General features: G+C 34.7%; 1 protein-coding gene across 1 annotated transcript in view; it reads right to left on the bottom strand.

Moving 5' to 3' along the window:
- The window catches only part of LOC149215286 (putative disease resistance protein RGA4), a 153707-nt gene extending 142767 nt beyond the window's left edge, over nucleotides 1-10940 (bottom strand). The window contains exon 1 of the mRNA XM_089389684.1: nucleotides 7627-10940. Within this exon, the coding sequence (XP_089245810.1) occupies nucleotides 7627-10655 (3029 nt within the window). The 5' untranslated portion in view covers nucleotides 10656-10940. The remainder of the gene's footprint in view (nucleotides 1-7626) is intronic.
- Nucleotides 10941-11791: the final 851 nt, after the last annotated feature.

An 11791-nucleotide genomic window follows, 5' to 3' on the forward strand; every position in this document is an offset into this window, starting at 1 on the left:
ACATCTCCTTCCAGATTCATGATTTTCTGTTGCCCGGTGCATAATCATCTTTTCTGGGCCGCCTAGTCTGGTATCTATTTTGTTTCCCATCCTATTCGTCTTATTATGTTTTTGTTGTTCCCACATACGTTATTTTAGGCTCATGGTGCTGTTATTTTGGATCTGATAGGTAGATATATCTAACATACAATATTTGTATTTTGTTTGAATATTGGACCACATAATATAAATATACTGCTTTTTTTTCATGCTAAAAAAAAAAAACCTGTCAAATTTAACCTTAACCCCCTGATTGAAACTATCACTTTAGAATTTATCATGGGTTTTATTTTCTTGGACTCCTCTGTACTTATGATGTATTTAGTCTTTTCCGGCCATGTGATGTGACAAGTTAATTCTCTGGTTTATCAAATGTATTATAATCGACCAGTTGAATGTACTGTAATTAAGGAGCTTAGGCGACATATATTTTATTAAGATTTAATACTATGTTATTTAATATACTTTTTAGTTGCAGCTTTTTGGAAGACATTTCATAATTTGGCCCATTAAAGCTAAACTTAAAACATATTAAAATCAATAAAAGTGTGTATGTAATTAAGGAGCTTAGGCGACATATATATTTGATTAAGATTTAATACTATGTTATTTAATAGATCTTTTAGTGCAGTTTTCTGGAAGACGTTTAATAATTTGGCCAATTAAATCTAAACTTAAAACATACTAAAAGCAGTAAAACTGTGTATGTGGATCTGGGATATCAAATTTTTCAAGCAAGCAATACAGGTATTTAAATGGTGAATTCTGTCCATTATCATAGTGTGTATATGTACTCGGGATATCACAAATAGTTTCATAAGTTTTTCAAACAAGCAATATAGATATTTTTAAATGGTGAATTCTATCCATTGTCATACTAAAATCAGTAAAAGTGTGTATGTTCAGAGGTTTTTCAAGACAATACTAGTATTTTTTGTTGAAAAACATTGATAAATCCAACCACCAGCATTAAAATCAGAACCTAGTGTCTTCTAGAGAAGTCGGCGGAACTCTGAAGAGCTGGATAGCTTCCTAGAGAAGCCACCGCCCCACCGACTCCAGAAACTTCCTCTCTGTGTATAAAAATATGTTCAGTCATCAAATGGAAATAAGCTCAAGTTACAAGTTCTGAGTTGTTTGTGTGTGCATCTCAGTAGTTCTACTCTCTCTAATATGGTATCGGAGCTATATCTAAGTTGGTATCAGAGCTTAGGTGAGGTGAGCCGTGTTGAGAGTTTGTTGCTGCAAGCATTGCGGCTGTGAGAGTCCATTGCGTGATGGTAAGAGAGGGCCGAGACCTAAGTGAAGTGTGTGATGTCCACTAGCTGTGAGTGGCTGTTGACAGTAAGCAAGCCGTGTGAGGTTGAGTGCTGGTAAAGAGCAGTAAGCTCTGTGGGGTTGAGCAATGTGAAGATGCAGTGAGTCGTTGTTGTGTTCGAGTCTAAACGACTACGTTTCCACTCTTTTTCTGAGTAAAAGGAGTGTTCTGAGTGTAAGCGAGAAAATGGCTCAGGAGAATGTGGCGGCCGTGGCAGAGAACGGCAAGGGACAACGGTGCTGAAGATATCTGAGTCATCGCGTTGGCTGCTTATGAGAGACACGCCTTGAAAAGTCTTGTTGAGGACCTCGATGGACCAAGCGAAGGCGTGAGGCTGTGCGACGGTAAGTCAAGTGTTAAGAGGTTTGTTGCATTATATCTGTTAAGAGGGTTGTTGCATTATATCTATGTTGTGGTTTGTTAAGAGACTAAATGCTTGTGAATTGGAAGTTCATATGGCTTGTTGTCCTTCTATTTGTGGGTTGTGCAAAGAAAGTGTGAGCTGTAAGGTCAATTTGGAGTTGTGCCAACGGAAGTTGGAGCTAGAGGCGCATGGGCCTGAGAAAGTTTGAGGTGTGAAGATTGTGCATGCCGAACATCGAGCATTGGATTGTGTGCATAATGTTTGTATGGCTAGTGTTGAAACGAGGAATTTTATGAGGATTGTTGCTGATAATGTGCCAAGTCCAGTCGTGTATGGTGATATAGAGTACAAAGATCAGAACTACTTTAGGTTGCTCAAGAATTGTCTGTCATAAAGTTTATAGAAGTTCGGTGCCTTCTATTTATGCAGTTTTTCCAGTGATAGCGTTCAAGATGAGCTACATTCTTCAGCCCTTGCGATGCGATGTGAAAGTGTGCATAGTGGCCAAGAAAGTGTGAGAAGCCGCCAGCATCAAGTTTTTTGCCAGCATAGGAGCTTGTAGCGAAGCCTCAACTGCAAATTATTTTGAATTAAACTCTATGGTAGAGTGATGGGTCAACAGAGGAGATAGTCTTAGAGAGAATTGAAATAGGTGAGGAGAAAGAATGAAATGGCAATAGTTGCAGAAGAAGATCTGAATCAGATAGAAGAATTTGAAGACACTGATGCAATACTGAAACGATTAATGCCAGTTCTGCCAATTTTCTCAGGTAAAAATTTTAAACTTTGGGCAATTAAAATCAAAGGATTTCTTGGTTCAGTAGATTTATGGAAATTTGTCCAAGAAGCTTCTAAAAATTTTGATGACAAGCGTAGAAATGCAGTAGCATTGTTTCTCATCATATCAGCTTTAGATGAAAATATTTTGTCTAATATTTTGTATGAAATTGGTGAAATACGTGATGCAAAAATATTTTGGGATATTCTTGAAATGAAATACAATATGGAGGGTAGTGAGAAAGCTGAAGTTGATGAATGTGTTGTTGCTAAAAGTGATTGTGTTGAAAGCATCATAGCTGGGATTAAGGTTGAAAGTATGTCTTTAGCTGACAATAGAGTAGTATGTGATATTAAGGAAACACCCTGTGATGCAGAGATTTATGAAGTCAAATTTGATGACAATTATGTATCCCATGATGAATGGTTAAATATGATGCATGAAAAACATCTTATTGATGAGTTGTTGTTTGGTGAGAAGAGTTGCCTACCTCCACACACAAATCAAATGCAGGACAACATATTTGCAGCAATAGAATTGGCGAAAGAGGTTGAAGACATGAATCCACCAACTATGTCAGCAAAGAAAAATGAAGGAAGCAAAGCTCTTTCCAAAGAGCATGATGACAAAAATCAATATGGTTTTGTTTATGAATCCAACGTTGCTTTTGAGTATGCAGATATTGACAATTAGGAAGAAGCAACAAAACTTGAAGAAATTTCAAGCATTAAGGACAAGTACAAGTCTCAAGAACGTGAAGCATGTTGAATACAAAGAATGTTAACCTGCAATCAAGAAAGGAGAAACTCAATCACCATCTTATGACAATAAAGGTGAAGATGAAACTGCACCAGCAAAGGAAAAGGAACAAGCATGGACCCTTTAATAAAAAGACAAAAATGAAATGTTTTGTTGTAAGCTTAGCTGAGACTTAGACCAGAAGGCATGTCAATTAGGAGTTTGTTTACAGTGTCTTATATATTGTATGGTTGTCATATGGTTGGCTTTAAGGGGGAGTGTTGAAAAACATTGATAAATCCAACCACCAACATTAAAAAAGAACCTAGTGTCTTCTAGAGAAGTCGGCGTCTTCTGGAGAAGTCGGCGGAAGTCTGAAGAGCTGGATAGCTTCCTAGAGAAGCGATCGCCCCATCGACTCCAGAAACTTCCTCTCTGTGTATAAAAATTTGTTCAGTCATCAAATGGAAATAAGCTCAAGTTACAAGTTCTGAGTTGTTTGTGTGTGCATCTTAGTAGTTCTGCTCTCTCTGATAATTTTAAATGGTGAATTCTATCAATTGTGAACATGAGGTTTTCAACTAAAGTAAGAGTAAGAAGATGCAATTTGCTTAAGTGTTTTGCTAAAATTCATGTTGAATGTTTTTGAAGTTAATTTTTTTAATTTAAAATTTTAAAAGGTTGTATATTTTTTTATTTAATTATTTTGTATTTTTGAATTTTTATTTAATTATTTTGTATTTTTAAATTTATATTCTATTTCAATTTTTAAGATAAACAATTATAAAATTACTATATAAACTATCAAATAACATATTACATTATATAAAATAATAAATTACATCATATAAAAGATAAATTATCAAATATCAAATTACATCATATAAAAATAATATCAATTAATATATATTAACCACATTTTCTAATATAATAATATTAATTTATTATTAATCAGGTTTTGATTTTGTTTCCCACCAACTTTGATAGAATTCACACCAAATTGTTACAAAATTAAATGTTTTTATTCAAAAGTTATAAATGGAATCAAATTTGTTCATTATGAGAATCTTAATCATTAAATACTTGAAAATAATCAAATCAACTTAAAAATAAACAAAAATTCCGCCTAATTGTCATGCAATACTACGATGTAATGGTGGGAAAAATTACAATTATACATTATTTAAATTACATTTTTAAGAATTTCCCAAAATTCTCCCATTAAATGCAATGTTCCACTTCGAAATATATGTATATTTTAAAAAATTTCACTAAATTGTATTAATGAAACGTTCCATTTTGAGAAATATGAAGGTAATTCAAAAATATAATGGTTAGTTAAATTATTCTTTTACTTTACTTAGATTACATCATTTTTAATCTATCCATTTGAAATACTCCTTTTCACATGGAAAGTCTTTAAAGTTGGTGAGATAATGGTTGGTTAAATTATTATTTTATATTGTTTAAATGACATTTTTAATATCCGTCTTATTAAATAATCTATTCATTTTGAAAGCCATAAGGTAATTAATGCAAATGTAAATTTTTTATATCTTTTTGACAATACATTAGAATGTAGCTATGTAAGTGATGGTCAAATTGTTACTAGTCAATTTTGCCTAAAATGAAATAAAAATTAATTGAAATATCTTCAAATCATTATACATTCAAAAACACATTAAAAAAAAAAAGGGCAATTTTGTTAAAAAATTTATCACCTAAAATAAATAATGTAATTGTGCCTTTATTACATAAAGCATTACAACATCAACATTTTCTTAATTTATTAGTTCATTTATTGTGCTTGATAAAAATATCTTCTTGAGCATTCGTTTCACTTGTGTAGAACATATACTTTTGTTCATGTTTATATTTGTAATGTTTATCTTTAGCATATTCTAATGTATTAGTGCAAGTGTAATATTGTCTAAAAATAGAATTTGATGAGAGGTAATATATATATGCAGCTCTAGTTAGCAGATTTCCAATCCAACATAGCAATATTCTTTTACCACTTTTTCATATTCTCTGGTTGTAATAAGGTAGAAACATTTTTTGGTTTGGAAGTATGGTTCTAGGATTTGGTTTCAAAGTCTAGACACTATAAGTCCTAGGTCATTAGAATTATTGTATGGCTATTCAAAAACACTTTGTTCATCCATTCAGTTATGTCTTCATTGTTTTTTACTCTAATTTAACTATACTTAAACTAAGAAAGAGTATCTACAATGTAGCCCTTGTTCAATGTGGTCTTTCAAAGTTCAATAGTTAAACTAAGTGGCAAGAATCAAAATAATATTTACAATATAACAAGATTTTTAACCATAGATACTCACCTAATTTTATTATGAATATTAATAACCATACCTCTCCTCATTTCACAATTATATATATATATATATATATATATATATATATGCCAAAAAACCCCCTCATTTCATATATATATATATATATATATATATATATAATTTTATTTTATTTTGGGCTGATGGACACCCTCCATCTCAATATGGAAGAAATGTTGTAATATCTTATTATATTATGTTATCTAAACATTTTGACTTAAGATATGAAAATCACGTGCTTAATAAATCTAGAATTAAGATAGATCAAAGACTAAAAAAAAAAAAACTTATCTCAATACAAAACAAAATATAAAAATTCAACTATTTTTATAAAGATATGAAAATCATAACATAAAAGTAAAATACTTCACCACTAAAGAAATAAAATAATTTACGAAATCCGGATACATCAATGGAACAAGTTGCAACTAATACTTCACATGTTAGTGAATAAGTTGCAACTCGCACTCGGGATATTTGTTAAGGAATAAGTTGCCATTAATACATCTTGGTTAAGGATCTCGTGATTAAAGAATCATCAAGCACACCCGCGACTCGGCAGTTATCCGATTTTGCAAGATAATTAAACTTCTTCCTAATGCAACCTAGGATAAAACCTTAGATATAGCAAAAATGTTATGGAAAAGTCATTGAGAAATAGTTAAAACCCAAGAAAAAGTTGCATTGTTAACAACCGCATTTGCTTGGTGAGGACCGTCTGCGCCGCTGACTCCGAACAACCTTCTGGAAGTTAAAAAACACAAGCATAAATTATAGTACGCAATCCTTTGCTAATTTTCTAGAGCCAAAATAGCTAAACCTCTCGTCCGTTCATTATGCAGCTGCAACTGTCTCTGTTTATGCTTGAAAATCGCCATTTTTTAATTCCCCTGGTGGCATTCTTACTATTCCACGTGAAACAAAAGAGGAGCTGGCTAAATCTGAAAGGAGACAAAAGAGGAGCTGGCTAAATCTCAAAGGAATTGTTTATATGTGAGATTTTTTTGGAGTTTTTTCAGGGATGGGTTGGAATTGGGTAAAAGAATCTGGGGATTGGTTGTAATTAGATAGAAGAATTTGTGGTGGAATTCTGATTTGTATATTTAAATTAATTTTTGATTTCATATAGAGATTCGACACTTTCTAAAACATTTAGATTGTGAAAAATTCACCTTTTAATAAATTCATACTTTTACACGAATTAAATTTAAATATAGATCGAAAACTAATTAGGTTTAACTATAAATAAAAAACTTTTCAAAAATTCTTACAGTCTGAGTCAAACTTTTCTCGCTAGCAAGAATCCAGCAATGCAGAAAGTGGAAGTTAGCGAGAATCCAGCAATATAGAAAGTGAAAGTTATATGACTATAATAACTTCAGTTATATTTCTGTTTAAAAAACCATCCACATATCTTTACCATTTTCAAAATCTATTACGGCCTAAAAACCTGCCCCATACATATAAAAATGACGATGTCGAATAAAATTCATTTACCACCAAAGTAGCTCCCAAAAGCGCCTATTTAAATAAAATCAAGGAATAAATCTAATATCAGTGGATCAATCCTATCTTCAACTTTATTTTGAGAATCTGGTCGCAGAGGGCATTTAGTGTTTCGAGCATGCCAACAATTGACAGATCGTGTGGCGATGTCTTTGGCTGCAGCCCAACGTTGATTAAACATTTCTGCAAATTCCAATGACTTCGAAATTTGTTACCCTGTAAAAACTCTGAAAACTACATTGAGCTGATGCTTACCCCTAGGATTCTTGCATATTTCTGGAATGCATTCATTTAGCAAATAGCTCAGTCATGCCCAGCATTGATTTTCAGTGTTGGAATGGCAAAGATCTTTATAAATTGCAAGTAAAACTATTGATTTTTCAATTAATAAACAAGAACATGTAGTAAAACGATTAAAGTAAATCAAACCAAGCCATTCATTAAATACTCGATTGCAACCATATAATCTACAGTCTCAAACACCCATTATGCATCCACAATACTTTTCTTGGAGGGGAAACAATAGACTTACTCGGAGTCATTTTGGAGGGTAGTCTGTTCAACCACGCCTGCTGCCGATGATGTGCCGCCCTCCATAAAGACAACCGCTGTTTTGCATACCAGCAAGGAGAGTCTTAGCCTTTCTCTTTCTTTGAAATGAAGTCTGTATGTTGAATTGTTAAATTGATCTAATGCCCAGGAGATTGTATATCCGTTTATTGTCAATTTGATGGGACGATCTTTCAGAAGTTTCCATGTATGCTTGTCCTTCCAGATGCCGTCTTCCCACTCTGGACATTCTTTCACCCTTATTTCTTCAATATTAGTCAGACTCTGCAATGCTTTGGTGATATCTTTCAACCGTTTGCAGTATTTCATTTGGAAAGACTTCAACATTGGGAATGCTCCATCCTGCAAGGAGGGAAAGTTTTCCAACTTGTTAAAATGTTTGATGACGAAGTATTCCAACTTCGGAAATGCCCCATCTTCTCCAAACTCCTGTGGAAATTCATCGCACTCGTCGTTGCTCGATAATTTTAGCTTTCTCAAATTAGGAATACTTCGGAGCCTTTTATAACCTGAAGTTGAGCCGTTATCCCCGTGTAACTCCAGCTCCATGAGGTTCTGAAGCCCAAAGATCCAGCCCTGGGCTACGCAACCTTTTAGATGAAGGATTTCAAGGCGGTGCATGACTTCAATGTCGCTGGGAAGCTCAAGGAGACTACCAGAACTTTCAGAATTAATATATTTGAAGGACAGGAATCGCATATTTGTCATGCTCCCAAAAGTGCCCTCCTCTAGTCGAATAATACCTTCGGATGAAGTTGCCTCAAGTGTCAATGACAGGTGTTGGAGATGGGTCAATCGTTTCAGATCCCACCATTGCAACGCCTTGGCATTTACTCTCATTCCCCTTTTCAATTCAGCCCTCCATTGCAAGGCCTTTGCAGTGTAAGATTTTTCCCTTTTGAATATAGGGCCTTTCAACGTGTGTAAGTAGGTGAGCTTTGATATCCCCACAGGCAGCGACTCCAAATTGTCAGAGCCCTTCACATTCAAATGTATCATAGCTTTATGCTCACCTATTCCAGAATGCATCTCCCGTAGATCTTGGCACTGACTAACGTCCAGAAATTGGAGGCTTCTAAGTCCAGCCAATGACTTAGGAAGCTTTGTTATTTTTGTCTGGGACAAATTCAGGAGCTTCAGATGCCTTAATTGCCCTACAGTTTCGGGCAATAAAGTAATGGACGTCTTGCTTAAATCTAATACAGCGAGATATTTCATATTTTCAAAAAAACCTTCGGAAATTTTTTCAAGACAGACATTTTTCCATAGCAATAGACTGCGGAGTCCCGGACACTTGATGGGTTGTGTTATTTCTTTTATGTTGTTTTCAATAAGTGAAATTCTACGGAGGCCTACAGAGTAGCCCACCGGAAATTCATTCAATTCATTTCCAGGCTTTAACAAACATTTAGTTTTCTTGTGGGATTCTAAATGAGCTAACTCATGCAGTAAATCATGCATTTTGCAATACCGCACTCGTCCATCCCCACCAAGCTTTGAGACTTCCAGCAGGCAACGATCAATAAGTTCGTTAATGTAGGAGAGGCCTACATCGTATGGGTGTTCAGCTGCTCGTGGGATAAATCCTTCATCAATCCAAGCGTTCACTAGAAACTCGGATTTTATTGCAGTATTTTTATGAAAACAAGAGCAATAATCAAAGCAAAGCTTCAAATGATAGGGCAAAGCCTGATAACTTAACCTGAGAGAAGGCCAAACTTGGTCATTCATCGCTTGTGCTTCATTTAGACTTTTCAAGATCGATTCCCAATCATTAGGAAGCATCCTTACTCTTGCCAAAGACGCTCCTATTGTTTTAAGGGCCAAGGGTAAGCCGTCACACTTTTGTACAATTTGTTCTGCGAGACTGATGAGACTCTTTGGAACGTGGTTTGGAAAACCACTATTTCTGTTTGCAGCACTGTTTTGTGTGACCTCCTTCGGATGCTGGTCTGGAAGACAAATATCTGTGTCTTCAATACTCTTTTGTGTATCTCCAGAGTCAGGGAAAGCATAAAGGCAGAACAATTGAATGCTATTTTCCGGTGATAATTTACTCATGATCTTGATGTGAACCTGAGGCCGTGACTGCATGGTGTTTGCAACACTCACTTGACGTGTGCTGACTACAATCTTAGTTTTACCAGCTGATAGCCACTCAATTTTACAGGAATCATTTTTCCATAGTCCATCTACCACAAATAGACACAGACGGTTTTCTAAAACTTCAATAATTCTGCTTTTAATCTCGTCCACTTGGGAATCTCGAACACTAGCCTCTTCAAGTTTCATCTTTTTTGCAATCTGATGTATCAGAGGTTGCAAGTCGAAATTCTGAGAGACCGCTAGCCAAACCACATGATCGAAGCTTTCCTGGACCTTTTGGCTTTTGAACACACTCTGTACCAGAAGAGTTTTGCCGATCCCTCCCATGCCCACAACAGCAATCACTTGAGGGCCATTTTCCGTCAATAAAAGTTTAGTAATCTCAGCAATGTCATCTTTGATGCCCACAATATGCGATTCTTTGAGAGGAGCACTGGATCTTTCCCGCTTATCTTCTAAATTATGGACATTCAATGCATTAATTTGAAAGATTGACATGAGATGCTTCAGATATTTAGCACTGCCATGTATATCATTGATTCTCTGTCTTAATGTCCGAATCCTACGGCCCATCTTATAACGGAAAATGAGTTTTTCGAAGTTGGAGAAGATCGAGTTACCAAAGCTGCTTGCGCGACATTCATCCACCATGTCCACAGCATCAATCAGAAAATATTCAAGTTTTTCCAGCCAATTAGATATTGAACGCGAGGTACTGTGCTGCCCCGCCTCGTCCAACAGTAATTTAACAGAAAAGAGCTCGTCACAGAGAAATTCAAAATCACTTTTGAAATGGGTGATTAGAGATGCCTCTTCCAAGACTTTGTCAGCGAGCATAGAAGTGAATGTTTCAATTAGCGCGCTCACAACAGGGGGTTCTGACATGTTTTTCTCCTCCTCTTGATTCCTCTGCACCTCTGAGCCTGATGGCCACTCAACTCCTCTTTTCACCTCCCACTCTCCCACTTGTTTAACTGCAATGCCCGCTGTGGGAGCAGGTAACAAGGTATTTAAGATCAAGAAATTGTCTTCAGCATTCGAACCCCATTCGATAACTATAAGCTTGACTGGGTGGTTGGTCTAGTCCGACATTTTTCTGATATTTTCCGCGTTGTGGGGAAAAGGGCATATTCAGTGTATAGATCTGACCAACATAAGCCTGACCGTCTGGTTAGGCTCTTCTGCCATTTTTCGCAATTTGACCAATACTCTTTAGGTATTTTTTTAATATAAAATTTAAATTATTTTATTATTATTTAAATGGTATGTTTTTCTATAATATTTGTTATTTATATAATGAGTATGATCAATACATTAATTGAAATGAAAGTATATTTTTCTCGTTCCGTTAGGTTGATTCACTCACATTGCAATAAAAAATAATTATGATTATACCACCATAATGCACTAAACATATGAATAAAACTTATCATCCTACTCAATATCCTTTCGAATTCTCAATTATTGAAAATGAACCTATTTGTAAATGGATTCATTTGTCCATCAAATTGAATGTTTTAAAATCTAAATAAATGTTAATAATAACCTTTATATTTTAAAATAAAATTAAAATTATTGATACTCACAAATAAATAATGAAATTATAATAAGATGTTATTTTATATTATTATTGTTATTTTAAAGTTGTTTTTATCATTTTATGTTAATATATTAAGTATTATATATTCAAAATGTGTAGATAAGTTGGTTTGCTTGGGATTTAGTCTTTGTTAGGTCACAAGTTTAAATTTCATGGGAGGGGTTGAGGAATGGAAGCCATTTTGGGGTGATTAAATTTTTCAAAGGCATTTAGACTTGACCAAAGCCTCACACAATCTTGATGATAAGTATCATATTATGGGATACAAATCTACTAATAAGAATCCCATTATGGGGCACATTTTTGGTAAGAAGCATCACACACTGTAGGTAGATCAATCTTCTACATGTGAACTAGTTTCATAGGGAGGTGGTCTCAACATGCCCTACATGAAATCAGAGGTTTTTGACCACTTGTGTAT

This window comes from Pinus tabuliformis, chromosome 1_1, assembly GCF_031772625.1.
Source record: "Pinus tabuliformis cultivar Carrire ecotype Pingquan chromosome 1_1, CPIR1, whole genome shotgun sequence".
NCBI lineage: Eukaryota > Viridiplantae > Streptophyta > Pinopsida > Pinales > Pinaceae > Pinus > Pinus tabuliformis.